This window comes from Buceros rhinoceros, unplaced genomic scaffold (genome assembly GCF_000710305.1).
Source record: "Buceros rhinoceros silvestris isolate BGI_N320 unplaced genomic scaffold, ASM71030v1 scaffold966, whole genome shotgun sequence".
NCBI lineage: Eukaryota > Metazoa > Chordata > Aves > Bucerotiformes > Bucerotidae > Buceros > Buceros rhinoceros.
The window spans coordinates 60,057-76,221 of record NW_010417927.1 but is presented as its reverse complement, the minus strand read 5'-3'; the positions used below and the strand labels follow the sequence as shown (position 1 = coordinate 76,221).

The 16,165-nt window shown below is 39.5% G+C and overlaps 1 protein-coding gene across 1 annotated transcript in view; it reads right to left on the bottom strand.

The window, feature by feature from the left end:
- Nucleotides 1-16,165, bottom strand: part of KIF26A (kinesin family member 26A) — a gene marked incomplete at its 5' end in the record, with an annotated part of 64,452 nt that overhangs the window by 21,130 nt on the left and 27,157 nt on the right. The window contains one exon of the mRNA XM_010138323.1: nucleotides 7,397-7,580. Coding sequence (XP_010136625.1) covers nucleotides 7,397-7,580 — 184 coding nt within the window. The remainder of the gene's footprint in view (nucleotides 1-7,396; nucleotides 7,581-16,165) is intronic.

Sequence of the window (16,165 nt, the reverse complement as noted above, 5' to 3'; positions counted from 1 at the left end):
ATTAAGAGCCTGACCCAGCCAAGTATGTTAGCACGGGCATAACTGTAACATATGGTACCTCCTTTGAAATCAAGGGATGTGCAGTGTTCATGTGTTTATAGTGATGCTTTGTTAGCTTACATAGTTGTCAAGTTTCAACCTTGACAGAATGAGAAGGAAAAAATAGAAGGAATGAATTAAAAAGCATGTAAAATCTTAAAATACATGTGCTCCAGCCTTTTTTACTAAAATAAACTCTGTCTGTATTTTGGGAAAGTGCTGGCACTATACTGGAATCCATTCTAAAAATGCTGGTCATATTCTGTGTTACAGCAGTATCATAATCCCTAAATGAACAAGCAATTTGGTCTTTAGCAATAAATGTCATTATATCAAATTTGAATGGACACTAAATGCTCCCTGGAAACACGCATCCTTGACTGGCATCGTGCAGCCAGAAAGTTAATTTTGTCCAATGTTCACAAAATGGCGTATAACAGCAGGTTAATTCAATAACTATGTTTAGATATCCACCATTCTGAATTAAGATTTCTCAGCAAGAAATTACAAAGAATTCACATTCAGTCAAATAAAGACCATTTCCCAATGAAATCGCATATTTTTCAACTATGGTGTAAATCAAATTACAGAAGTCCTAGTTCAGAGCAAATATTTTTCATGGATTTAATTGTAACCGACAGATATATAACCCTTGCTAAATTGGTTTACAGTGGGTAGTTCTTACAAGCCTTTTTCATACGCTGCCACTACCAATGGATGGCGAATTTATATGCAAAATTGCCATGCTAGACCATCTAGCTCCCCTGGGAGAACCTAAAAAAAAAAATAAAAATAAAACTCACTTCTGTATTGTGCTCTGTTAAAGAAGAATTGATTTCTCTACTCCTAGAAGACATGAAGAAAACTATTTCATTTTTAAAGGTGAAAACAAAGTAGAAGGATTTATGTGTTTCTATCTAATTTTTCCACATTTTTGTTTAAGCACTTCAAGGCATTTGAGCAGGGATGTACGTACCTCTGGTGATACAGGACTACTGACGCTAATAGGAGAGTACTTAGTATGATACATGATTTGTATCAGAAATAACACTCTAGTCATCTGGAAACAAGCAGCAAAGATGACAAAATTAAGTACCTGTTTGTTACCCATCACTAAGAACCAGTGAATGAGATACACACCACACTTCAGAAAAGTCTGCATTATCAGTAAATCATATTAGTAGTACCTTAGCTACGGCTTGATAAGGCATAAATGAAAGTAAATGTCTAAAACACACAAACGGAGACCAGTATGTATATATCTGTCCAAAAAACACATGTCTGGCAGTTCAGGTTCTCTTTGAACACTCCAATTGTCTCACATTGGAGGATTCTGTCATTCTAACATAAAAAATTGACAAGATCCTTGGAAGAGACAAGCACTTAAAGTTGCTGTTGTAAGTGATGCAGTATTATAAAGAATGAGCTGAATAGAACCCCAGAAAAACAGTTTGCATGAAAAAGGCTTCCTACCATGCTAAAGAAAATAGCAAATTAGAATGCTACCCAGCAGCCACTGTAAAAAGGATGTCTTTTTTAATACCACAATATGATAAATTATCTTAAGTAGCACATTAATGTCAGAAATGGAGCATAATCTAACTTCTTTGCAGTGACAATATTAAATGGCTTTCAGACATCTTTCCTACTATTCTGACATTAAATTTAATAACACCCAGAGAGACCACAAAAATGATTCAGTTACAAGAATCATACTGTACTGGATCATTGCCTTTTAAGTAGGATTCAGCTAAATGATTTGGACTCTGATGTTTTTGGCACATTCAAGGGAAAGGTACGCTGCATAACATCTATCAGTAGTGAGCAAAATTCCTTTCAGTATCCAGTTTGCATCGGAATTTTCCTTTGTTCATGAGAGTTTGATTATATGAAACACCAGACCCAGACAGACCTGGAGTTCTAAATTTTATTTTATTTTTTTAAAACTTTTCCCTGCTTGGTATTCCTCAATACTGATAAACCCTGCAAGCACCAGTGAGAGTGTATAATATTTGCACCCTTAATAAAGAAAATTAAGCAAATTAACTAATTAAGCAAAATTAAGACAATTGAAGACTTGTATCACAGGACAAGACCACATACTCCCGAAATTATTTTAAGGGAAAAATTTGGTATTTGTGAATCGTAGAAGAAATTAATAAGACATTTGTTTCCCACCTTCCAAGAGAATACCTGAAACAATGAGAAATTATAAACAGAAATTGCAAAAGATACATAGAGGCTCTCTACAAGTCTCTACAACAAACGTATTCAACCATAAAAGCCATACAGCAATTTCACCATGGCAGAACTGTATGCTATGCGTGGAGGTGATGGTGTGAGATTAAGAACAAATTTAGATCTTGGGCTCAAATAACCAGTAACTGAGTTCAAGTGCAAGAACTGGCCATCACGATCTTTTCACATTCCTGCCTCCTCCAGCAGTTCTCGCACTGCATAGTTACTGCCTTCGCTATAGTCATGCAGCTTACAAAAAGCAAGAACTCAAGCCCCTTCACTTCCCTGAATGCTTGTCGAGTGCACAGGTTCAAAACAAGGTCTCACAACCAGTGACAGGACCTGTCCAATTCCAGACACCACAGAAACACCCAAGATAGTCCTGATGCGGTCTATGCGCAATTCAATCAGTTCCTTAGATCCAACTGTCCCTTCGCCCAGCTCAAAATAACTCTTATTCAAGGGGTTAACTTTGAAACCGATGAAAGGGACTTTATGCATGGGGAAGCTCTCCACTGAATCTGTGCTTTGGACAAAGGGAGTTTCCTCGGCAGGTGAAGTCAATAGTCATGTTAGGGCAGCTTTGAAAGTGCATATCTAATAAGGAAGGAAAAATTCCTGGTACATAGGTTAGTTCATTTGGTGAGGTGTTTTTTTCCAAAGGTTTAGGCTTATTGGGGTCCAGGTCTGCATCAGCAGCAAAACACATTGTACTGCTGCTTCTGCATGCTGGGGTCTTAGAACCCAGCCCTTCTCTTGCCCAGCCACAGCAATAGCTCCCCTCTGAGAAGGTACTTTAGAGACAAACACATGGGAGAGGTGGGGAAATCTTCAGTTGTCACTATCCTCTATTAAACAATTTTTAAGACAATACCTCAAGGACAAAGGCCAGTAAAGAAAAAAATGTGACTGTTATTTAAGCATTTTGAGCCTGAAAAGGAACACGCATTTGTATCACATACTGTTAAACACCCCCTAAAATTAAAGATGGTTAATCTTCTTGCCTCCTGACCAGTCAATAAAGCATTTCATTAGAATCTCAGACTCATGATAACAAACCTACTGCTGTAGCTTCCATGATGGCTGGTAAAATGGGTTACAGTCATGCTCGATTTCCTTACAGCTTCTTGTTCATGCATGCAGAGTTAGAGCTCCTTTTCATACGTACATTGCCTTGTGTTAATCAACATGAAAGTTCATCTGCCTCTTTATCCACCCAGTAACTTCAGTGCCACGACATCTTTTTCCAAGTCTACACAGTCAGTTTTAGCTTTGGCTGCTCTGAATATGCAGCTTCACCACCTCATGCAAACCATTTAAGAAGACATCAAACAGCACGAAGCTCCATACAACACCACTGCTAACCTCGCTGCAGTGTAAAATTTGCCCTCGTGTTTCCTACCGGTTATTAAACCACTAGAGGACACATGGCATCTTAGGGGTTTTTAAGAAACCTACGTCAGAGCACTTGTCAAAAGCTTTAACAAAATCCAAATACACTCTATCAATGAGACCAACACTATTCAAATGCTCACCGAGTCTTCCACAGAATTAACATATGTGTTCCACCTGTACAAGCTTCATCAGCGGATCCCTCCTACATCACATTTATCCCTGCCTGCTAATTTTTATCTTTATTATTGTCTCAATCACTGCCTGGTTGCCTGGTCTGAAAGTCATCCTTATGCCACTATAATTCTAGATTCCCTCTGGATCCCTTTTGGCCCTAAAGTGACATCACATTTTCCACATTCTGTTCCTGTTTCTCTCATAATGTACTGCATACCAGCTAAAGACAACTTTGAGCATCAGTGGCGGGAAGAGATGTTAAGAATTACCATCACAGAGGAAATATAGAAAGTAAATCATATTGGTCTTTGTAAATGTGTCAACATGTACTTTGTTCCGCTTTTAGCAGATTTACAAAAGAAATGGGACTACCTAAAGTGTGTCATTACAGATAATTCTTAGTTCTTTTAGTGTTCAGGCCTTACTCACAATAAATTGTATTTTCATGCAGTTCATGTATCATTCATCTCTTCAGTTTTTCATAAAGGGAGCCACATTGCTCCCACTGAAGTATCTTAGACCCTTCAAGATTTTCCAGTTTGTTACACTATTTTTCATTCTCACATAACTTATACTCTTCTCCTTAAATTTTATCTCTTCAACCTCTTCACAGTAAGAAAAGTCACATTTCTCTGTGGAATCCTGTCCTGCTCGGAAAGAAACCAATTGACAAGAAGGGAATTAAAACTTGTCAAGTTACCTGTGCTGGGAGAAATTACCCCCTTGAGGAGAATAAGGGCTGGTCCTCAGTGGGTCATTCTCAGCAAGGTGAAGTTAGGTGGAAATTAGGCAGCTCATCAGAACTGCTACATTCTCACCTGTACAGCAGAAACCAGCAAGCCACAAGTCTGCCACATTATAACTAACCACGAAAGACAAAAAAGCAACAAGCCAAGAGGTGAGGAAGGAAAAGGATACTCCACCATAACCACACAGAAAAAATAGGGTGAGCAACACCGCTGACCTGGGAACAATCACACAATCCAAGCAGAGCACCAGCTACAGCCACAGATGCCATAGTAGGAAAAAGTGACTCCAGAATTCATCACTGATTCTGTCCCCTATGTGTATCTCATGACTGGACAGGCTGCAGGAAGAAGACGAGGAAAACGATAACCAGGAGGAATGTAAACTAAAAAGCTGTTGGGAGGGACTGAATTTAACAGAGGACTAGAGCACATCTGCCAGTGTTTGCCGATTGTTCTCTCAATTGCTATAGTACTTAAAGCAGTGAGGAAGAAAGGTAATTACTTTATTCCCATCATCCTCATAATGAGATACTAGCTGACTAAATCTTGATCAGCAGAAACTGGTGAAGAGAAAATTATAACACAGAATGTTACTGCACAGTGGGCTAAATGCTACCAAAAGCTATTTGGCATTGCTCAGAGAAGGTGAAACTAAAGTGTTTAGCACTGAAATAACACCCATATAGGACTGACACTTTTCCTTTGACCACAAGTTCTAAGAATTAGGATACATGAGATTCCATTTGTGCTGACTCATAATTTTTACAAAACTCTGTATTGCTGGAGGTTTTTTTAAACTGTACTTTATAAAGCTGCAAAAAAAGAATAGGTTGAGACGTTTAATAGGTATTGTGTATTTTAAGCTGTAGATCAGAGAAGATGCCTAGTTACTTTATTTTTTGAGAAGAATTAAAGCTAGTAACTAGAACACCCCATCACCATTTGGATAGTCTAGCCCTTAACTCAAGAACTAAAAGGCGGTTTCAATTAACAGAGAGCTCTTATCCTCTCCAGCACAACACAGAACTCTTCCAAATTGTGGTTAACACGTACATGGTGATAAGGACACAGCTGGAACCCTGGGCCCAAGCAACAGTATCTTCAATAATGTTTTCAGCTGAGAGGTAAACAAGAGAGGGGTCAAATGAGGGTCAACAGCAGCTTTTGACCCATAAAGTCTGGAAATTCTTGGTGTGGTGTGCCAGGCAGGAGAGGACGACCACCCACGTTGCCAGCATGATACATATTTATCCAACTTTGGAGGAGAAGCTCACACAGCTGAACAGCATAGCTGCTCAAGGTCCTGCCATGTGTCTTGGCATTCTGGTAGAGCTCTTCCCTTTGAAAGTCTTCTGCTGTGCTCACTAATGAAGAAAGTAGGTAGACCCCATGACCCAAGGCATGTAATTTCCTACTATCTGGGATCGTGCACTTCATCTTTATTAGACTTTGTTGATGAGTTTGAAGACACAAGATAAACTAGAGCTTTCTATGAGACACAAGTCACGCTGGTAACCCTCAAAGAGTAGGAAAAAGGCTGAAGTCTCTTGGCTACACATAGCTACAAGCACACAAGTGCAATGAGGTCCAAAGACGGTTTTTACTGAGCTGCAGGCACAAGGAGATACAAGCATGTTTTAAAGGCTTTCTTAGTGCAAAGAGCCCTAGAAATGCCATGCTCTCTGTTCACTTCTGGTGCCAGGGACAAGTGCTAAACCTCACAGAGAAGCGGTAGGTACAACTAACGGGCTCTGCTAAAGCACACACATAGAAAGGGTGTTCCTTAGCAGACACCCCACACACACACACCTGGGAATCTGTAAATTACTGTGCCAGGTTTGCTGTATTCCACCATTTAACATTACATCCTCTTCTCTAACCCACCAGAAAAACAGGAGGAAAAAACATTTTCATTTGTGAGCTTCCACCTGCTTAAAATAGCCCAAATTACTCCTTTATTTTCCGTTTAGCACAAATTCACTGACTTAAGAAATAGAGTATTCTTTGTGAGCAACAGTGTCAGCTATAGGCTCACAATCTCTTTATGTTAAGGCTGATTTGTATGGTTACTCAAGGTGCGTATTTTAGCTCTCCTGTGCATAGTACATACTTCAATTCCATCTTCAGATGCTAATCTCCTGTAACCTATGTAAATAAGTATTCAGACTCTGCTGTGTGGGTGATTAAAGCAGTTATAAATATGAATAAAGCTCTAAATAATTGGCTTGTTTTAATTAATTTTAAATAAAATTAGCATGAATTCTAGAGTTTGAAAGGCGCTATATTTCCTAAGCTGGAGAGAGATGTATTTCTCTCCTGCTACTTCATTTCCATACTCCTAATTTACAATGACGTGAAGCAGAGGGAAACAAAGACCCCTCAATGTATCTCCTTAACCTCAAGTGGACAGACAGCACCAGTGGCTAAGCCTTGCTGCCAACGCAGAGACTACTTCTGCCAAAAGTGGATCCTGTATGTGCATTGGTTTTGGACCAATGATGCCAAAGGAAATTTTGTCTCTTACTTTAAGAGAAGAAAGAACAAAACAATCTTTGCCAATATTGTTGTCAGTGATGTTAACTGGCTTCAAAGCAGCCAACAGTAGCACGGAATCTGCTCGGAGCCTGCCAACTCTTTCCAAATTCAACAGGAGATAACAGCTCTCGGGCACATTCAAATGGATGTGGCTACCTCTCTATGCCGAGACCCGTCCCTTGAGCCTATCCAACCCTGTTCTAAACTTCCAGCCCTGCTAAAATTTCTCTAGAATAACATTTTTAAAAATTGAAATCCAAAGTTACCTTTCCAATGCCAGGGTTGTCCTTGATTTTGGACACAGCTCTCAGAAGGCATGGTGGTGCAGGGGGAGGACAGAGCTGCAGGATGCCACTGAAGTTAGTAGCATAAATAGAGAAGTCGTGTGTGTGTGGCAGGGGCGGATGGTATTTCTTTCTCTTCGAAGACAGGTTTAGCTTCTGTGCTGCTCTGTATAAAAGTAATAGCAAGAAAGGACAATGTTACTAGGTGTTAATGGGAATCTGGACCAGACAAACAGATGCTTACTGTCATCACTGCCTGCTTAACAAATCAAGTCATTGCATTCTAATCTGATTTCATAAGGACAAACATCAGGAGACTAATAGAAGGAAATATGGGTAGAAAAATTACTGGCAAAATATTCAGTTAATTTCTCCCCCAACAGAGTTTCAATTACAATCTAACTTTCCCCTCTTTCCCCGAACAGCTTGACAGCTGAATCCTAAAATGCTAAAATCTCACTGACATAATAAAAAGCTGAAATAATCCCCTTGTCACTGGCAGGACCAGATGGACTTTGCTGGTGATAACCTTATGAAAATGGTTCTTTGTACTCTACAAGTTTCTCAAGGCAGAGGATAAGACTCCAAGTCAGCTGAGCTCAAGATTCTCACTTGTTGGCTGCACTGAAAATCCTTAGATAACAGAGAATTTCCTTCAAGACAGATTGGCTTTTCCTCCTCAATTCCATTCTTTCATATTAAAAGGGAAAGCTATTAAAAAGCCATGCTTTAATGTTCTGAATGATAATGATCCTGCTTTTGAAATGCAGAATTTCAAAACATACAAGATTAAGAAGAAGGAAAAATGAAAACATACAATTAAAATTGTAACATTCTTCCTTGTGAATAAGACTAGGAACATAATCAGTTCCTCTGCTATTCCCCATCAGCAACACCAAACATTACAGGAAAAAACAAAAACAGAAACTCAACTCCACATAAAAACCCACATAGGGAAAAAAAAATATCACCCTGCAGACTTATGTAGAACAAACATATGTGTTAGTGAGCACACACTGTGCAACTGGGGGTGGCAATGAGGGTGACATCTCAGCTCTGTCAAAGCAAGGAGAGCTTTGTCACCTGAGTAAGATGTGCGTGATCTGACTCTGAGACTGTCAGTAGATAGCCCACCCTTAGACACGTATCATCAAAACATCAAACATGCTATCTTTTAACATTATTTGAATTACTTAAGCCAGCAAAGTGTTACACTGCCAGCATCTGCAGGCAACCTAAGACCAAGCTACTGATGCCAGCAGGTCTTCCGAGGACAAATCACTATTCTGGTCCATATTTGCAATAAACGTTCATGTCACCTTGGACAAATTAGTTTACACATATGTGAAGACAGGAACTCTTTGTACAATGGCTACTTTATATGTTCATCATGCCTTTCAGCCCGGGATCTCCGAGCACTTTTCACTGAAATCGAACTGGCACTAGCATCTCTGAAGTATTATAGGCAACAGACCTATGGAGAAAGTAAGGCAGAGCTTCGCTGTCATATCTATTTCGGGGTGAATCTAGAGGCCTAACCTTGCCACAGTTCCAGTCACCAGGTGGCCTCAGGTTAAATTAGCGTAGTAAACTGATCAGAGGAGTAAACTCTTCCTTTGCTTATATTTATGGTAGATTAGAAGCAAAAAATGAACACTGAGAGCAGGAGGGTTGCACAGTTCCTTCTAGCAACACTATTAGCTTCAGTACAAAGAACTGGTTGTGTCTGAGGAGCAAAATTACTCACTTGGGTCAAGATTAGACAGCTAGTCAGTACAAGAGAGAGGACTTCCAACACAAATCTCCAAAATTCTCAGTCCTGTGCTCTATACTTGCAAAGCTGTGTGTTCAACTCCTGGACCTTTTCACTTCATCAGCTTCCTGAGATGCAGACCCCCTACAAGTTTCCTTCTCCCTCTACAAACACTGCAGTATTTAGAAAAATACAAAGACTCTTGTGATGAAAAATGTACAGCTCTAGTTCCAAACTGAGAGAGCGCCAAAAGCCACTGTCTTGAGAGGGACAAGTTGGACTTTCACCTCTGAGGAAAGATGCAGCTTTTGACTCCTGCTGGATCCTGAAACCAGCAGGAACTGCATCCCACAGCAAAGAAAAACACTGCAAGCACGGGTTTATAGAGAATCTCAGGTTTTTTGTGGCAATGAGAACTGATTTAACTGCCTAAATCTCAAATTCCTTTGCTAATACCTCACTCAGTATGAAAACATACGCCTGAAATAGGACACCAGGCAAACAGTTGCACAACTTCACTATGATTGCAGCTGCACATTAAAACCATTCTGCCTCCTAAATTATACGCAGCTTTATTGTGCAGAAAAGAGTCTCTACCTGTTGGCACTCTCATTGTGGAACTCTAGACAGTCATTACCCTCTATCTCCAAGTGCCAATTAACAACTGTGGTTATTATTTAATCATCATGTTGATTAATACGAAAGATAAGGTTTATTTCCTTGTTTACATGCTATGATCCCTTGTTGAAATGATAAAAACTCCTCAAGAGAATGTCTTCAAAGTGCAATCAAGATATATATCAAATCCTGAAGAAATAATTATTCCTTCAATAGATCTGGCTGAAGGAAGTCCTCTGGGAAACATACGTAGAAGGGAATGAGATACAAAGGACAAATTTACTCAGTAATTGTGTATTCACGCACCTAACTAAAGCACTAACACTCAATGAGTAAATGCACCAATTTCACTCAACAAGTAAAAAGACAAAACTAAGTAAAGTATTTAAACAAAAACACAGAAAATTCAGTCTTTTTAGAGTGTGGCATCTCTCAAAATAGCTCAATAACACAGTTTTGGACCATTTCAAAAAGCAGATCTAAGATACCAAATTTTATTACTAGTTGCCTTAACTTCCCCACTAAGACAGAATAACTTTCAAAGTGATTTGCTTTCAACACTACTCACACACTTTCTGCATCTCCACTGTTCAAAGGACAGTGCCATATGCTAGCTAAAGCAATTAACTGCTACAGTGCTGATAAATCCTCTTCCTATGAGTCTGGAGCGCCACGATCTTACGAAGAAATTTGGCAAAGCGGCTGCAGATGTCCATGCGAGATAATAGGAAACTAAAAAAGCAGAGGAACTGGAGTAGCTGTTGTAGAAAATAATCAGTGTTTTGCTGGGCAACAGGCCAACTGCACCAGTAACAATGTATGTGGTTCACATTTTACAAGCATCTCTTCTCAGGTAGCAGCGCACAAGCTTAGTTATAACCTCTTCGGGTTTTAATGCAATAATTACTTTGCTTGGCATTAAAATGAGATTGTTCTGGAGTTGAAACATCAGAGACTTAACAGCAGTATCAAACAGCTTGTTGGATTTGGGTTGGTTTGGGTTTTTTTTCTGAAAGGGAAAAATTAAGGATCTAATGGAAAGAACAGATAAATTCAGACAAAACGAAACATCACTATCAAACTGTAAACTGAATATGAAGTAATTGTCACCCTCAGCTCCTATAAAAAAGTATAGTCAGTTTTTTAACTACTACAAAAGCCAGCTGGGCAACAGCCTTCGTATGCTTTGTTTGGGTTCCTGGACTGGTCGAAGCAAAAAGCACCACATAAGGACTCACCCATCTTTACGCAATTCTTGCAGCACCAACAACATACTTGGTGCCGTCCCAGCCAAGTATTCATTAGGCCAAAATATAGGCCAAGCTGTTCTGGAAATGGGCCCAACTAAACTAAACAAAATCCAACTTCACAAAACTCCTTAATCCTTACACACTCGTGAGAGTATGTATTTACAGGTAGCCACTTCTGAAACACGCCAGAGTGACAGATTTTCTGCAGTCCTAATCCCACAATCTATTATTGAATTTACACCTAAATTTCCAGATCTCTTTTTCTCCAGCAGACCTTTTCTCAACGGGAATTTGTCCCATGAAAACAGGGAAAGCCAAACACTCATAAACTGGGTCCTTTCTGCCTAGCACCAGAAAGCCAGCAGTCAGGCTCAGACCAGACCACTTTCTGTAGGAGCCTAATTGGGTGCAATGCCTATTTCCCAATTTGCTTCTTTCTCAAATTTAATCTTACACAGGAAGCCCTCACATCCATCTCCAGCACCACAGTGGGCTGCCTCACCTTCTCCAGTATCCGCTTGTGTTCCCTCAAAGGGAAAATTATGACCTGTAGGGAATACTATGCAAAACTTGAGCATTACAGTTACTTGTTTTTCTGGGCATTTTCCAAGCATTTTGTCACAGCACTGACACAGCTGTACATTTTCCACCTACCTTTACTTCCCCATTCAAACTCCACCAAGCACTCCTCTACAAAACACTCTTACAAGAGAAACTAAGCTCCACACTCTCATGCCTCTCTTCCAATTAAAGCATGAGACATCCATGTATATTCTTTTTACCTCCGGCTGTGAAATCTACTGTCTGTGTTTTGCTTAACTCTTTCCATCTTTTATAGAAGATGTCTTTTAAGATGCTCTGGAGAGTTCTTTTCTCATAGCTAGGTGTCACAGTAGAAAATAAAATGAATATATGGCACATGCAGGGGCACTCAAATATCAAACAACAAGGGACAGTCTCTAATCTGCTCTTTCCCGCACACAATTTATAGATTACTAGGTTTCCTGCCATGCAAGGATGATATCAGTGAGGCAAATCATGGCCAGATTAATTACTCAGCATTTAGGGAGTAAGACTGTGCAACAGTCCAATCCTGTCTGTTAGAAGAACCATACAATTTTTTTATTTTAAATTCTGCCTACATAGTTAACACAACATTTCAGATATTCTGATGTACAGCAAGCTGCTTCTAGCTTACACTCACTGCACACATTCTGCACATTAAAGCTGTGAAAGTAAACAGCCCAGTTTAAACCCATGAAGAACAGTGTTCCCTCTGGGCATAATTTTTCCATGAAAAATAAAACTAGATTTGAAACTTCCATAACTATGCAAAATTATAAAATTTTTACTTAACGCTTTGTGGAATTTAAGCTTCAGAAGGAAGAGTGATGTGACTTATACTCTGGGACACACAGAAACGGGTCAAGTGAGATAGATACAGAGGATTTAATCACCAAAGAGAATTGACAGACAAACTACTACAAGTCGGAAAATGAGTGGGAGTCCTGCTTCACTGACAAAAATAACAAAAGGAAACTTCTGCACATTCATTTCAGCATGAGTCATTACATAGTAACAGTTATAGTGTTACTATCCAGCCTTATCTCTCAGAGATCACTGTCATTATTTATATTGTGAGAATGCTTAAAGGTTTCAATGAAAGGGTCAACGCCAAAGAATTGTACAGTCCAAGCCTTTAATACCCTGAACTTTGGAGTTTCCTCAAGAGTACGCTTACTCAAGAATTTTAGTTTGACCTTGACAGACATCACAGGAGCAATTTTTATCCTGATTCTGAACCTTCTGCAAAGCTTGCAAAATTGTGGATGCAGGTTTATGCTGGGAATCAGTCTATTCTAAAGCAAGACTTCTCCAAACTTTCCCAGCTCCCAGCCCAATGCAGCATCACTCCTCTGCCACATAACCAACGTCCCAAGCCTTTCCCACTGCAAACCAGCTCCAAAGGAAGCAGCGGGAAAGTCACAGTCTGTCATTGTATCTGCAGTTCCAGTTATTGTTTCCTTAATGACTCGTCAACACAGACAACAAATAGACGGATGTCCTACAATACACCCTCCAGCACTCAATCCCGAACCTTCCACAACTCACAGAATAAACTTGGTTGGTGTTATTAATTTTATTATCATTATTACTGTTTGATTTGTGGTTCTAAAATTAGAAATGTGGCACAATGAAACAGCACAGTTGCTACCCAACCCCTCAAGCAAATTTAGAAAAAACCAAGGTAGCCACTTCCACTAACAGCATTCAATTTCAAAAAGAAAATCTGGTTCAGGAAGAGATACTTTAAAGTGAAAACTGGGAATGTCTAAATCTGTCATGAAAGTTTGGAAAGGACAGGCACCAACTGTATTTCTACAGTAAATTTTGTCCAAGAAGTCACTTATAAAGTATATGTTAAATTTTGAGTCTGTTCTTCCCCCTAGAACAAGCTTACTAGGTTCCCATGATGCATATATATAGCTTCAGGAGGATACAAAGGCTTTCCTTGCGTTAGCACCATTACACAAGTACTGCACCAAACCTTTGTTTGCTTGGCTGTCCCAGCAATGCTCTTGAGAAGCACTGCCAGGATGAACAAACAATTAATGTTCCTTATTTCAGTGGTTCAACTTCCTCAATAAATAATTAGTTCATCTGGATCACAATGCTCAGCCTCAAACAATGGAGTTTTCATAATGGGTGATGGTAATAAAGTCTCCATAGAAAATCATTATTCTGAAACAGACCAAAATGTCAAAACACATCAAATATGTGGGGATATTACCAAGCCAACATCATAAGAGAAAGGGACGGTATCTCCAATATGAGATTAGGTCATGCCTTGCCTATTGCACTGAGCATAATCTTGAAATTCAGGTTTGAATTTCAGCTGCTCACTTTGAGTGAGCTCTTAGTTTCCTCTTACTATCTCTTATTAAAATCAGCAAGGCAGAAATAAAAATCAGCTATGCTGACATATTAGGACCATCATCCTCTCACAGCCAATCAGAGAAGAGGAGTCCAGAAGAGATTTTTAAGAGGTTAGCTACACTTTCCCAGTGCTCCATGGTAGGAAGAACTTTACTTAATACGTTCCAATAAATATTCATCCTTAGAAATTTCCAGTGAAAGCAAGCCCACAGCCTCCTGAGACAATCAATTCCAGTTTTTAACTAGACTTACTGTTAGAAAATTCACACCTCATGTCTTTCATAAATATGAACTTGCTGGAGTTCATGTTCCTAACTTTATTTTCCGCTCACCTCTCTAGCACACATGCAAAGGACCTTATTTCCTTCTCCTGCAGCAGCTGTTACCTGTATGAAGACCATTACCACAGCCCAGTCTTCTCTTTTATAAATTAAAAAGTCACGATCCTTCCAAGCTTTTCTCACAGGTCAAATTTCCTGCTCTATTCACATCTTCACAAAGTATGGAATCAAGGCTTCATGCATCAGCGAGCAATAACCGAGACTCACCCGAATTCAAGCACCATACAGAGAGACCAGACAAAGCCACTTTGAGAAAAACTCAGACAGGCTTCAGGAAGATGACAAGTTAAAACAAACCTGCAGGGTACCCCTGACATCAGAAGAGCTTCCTCATGCTGTACAGACCTAAGAGCTGATTTCTCCTCTCAGCTAAGCATCATAATTTAAAAAGAAACAAACTACCGAGCCCGTGTTCAAGTATTCAAGATATTTGCATACAGGAATCCAAGAAGGAGTTTTCACAGCTCTTTTATTTTTCCCCAGGTTTAAGCAACACCAAAGGGAAGATCTTCACAAGTGCCGTTACGCTCCAGCCATTTTTTCTGCTTTCCCAAACCTGCAGTTTCTGAGGCTGCTGCTACAAAATCGTGACATCACCTCCATATTCTCCTCAGCTTGCAGATTTGAGACACTTTTCTGGCCAAAGAACATTGCTTCAGCAGCCAGGACCACTGTTCAGGAATTTACTTTTATATATATGTATAGACACCACAGCCTGCCACATACCATTTCCAGCTCTGTTCTCTAATGATGTTAAACAAAGCAAGCGCAGATGAACACATTGCTGTACTTCCATACTGGCTGTTTACAATTGTACCGTATGACAAACTGCTGAAAACCTGTGTAGGCTAATCTTTATGTAAGCAAGACTGTCAACACCTAATATAGAAACACGTTGGTTCCTGGGCTGCACACTGCAGAGATAGCTACACATTGAAAATACAGCTACCTGAATGTCAGCAATATTTCCTCACTCTGTTTCATGAACTAACTGAGCTAAAGCAGGCAGAACCACAGCAGTCTAAGCCCACTCCTCAGGCAAAGAAGTTGGACTTATTTGCCAGCAAGACAGACTCATAAAACAGTCAGGTTGTATAAACCAAAATTCTAATCTCATTTGTATTCAAGAAAAATTAATAATGACATTTTTAAAACTACAAAATAATGAAACAGAAACTAGCCCTTCATTATCAAAGTAATTACTTAAATAGAGCACTTAAAATTTTGCCCTGTAACATCAGCTCCTGGTATACAGAAAGAAGCCAGTATCAAAATGACCTACCAGCCAATAATTTTTTTTTTTTTCTCTCACAAAGGATATTACACTCCATAGTATTCATCAAAAACTATCTGGTATGAAAAGCAAAAGCATTTTTCTCATTCAGGCTGCTCCAAGGAAGAAATACGAACGTTTGCAAGTAGAAAGGATGACAGATAAAATAGAGGACATGGCTAACAACAGTTCATCTGAAGCACTAGATACAGAAAAATATCTAATAGGACAGAACGGGACTGAACAAGGGGGAAATTCAGTATTTTCACATTCCTGATCACATAGAGCAGTCTGACTAGAAGTTAGCATCTGTGACTGTGAAGCCTCCTTTACTATAAAAGCCCTGGGGTAGTTTATGACTTCAGGCTACCTTCGTTTTGCCCCAACACACCATCCCCACAGACATATCTTTCTCATTACCTCCAGCAACCTCAGTTGTACATTTTAGTGTACATCTAGAAAATCCACAGAGGATTCATTCCCACTTCAGCTGGGTTTTATTTCAGATGCTTAGTCAAAGGCTTGACACCTATACTGCCAAGCAAATAACTTCTCAGGGGGGCATTTACTTATTCCTGC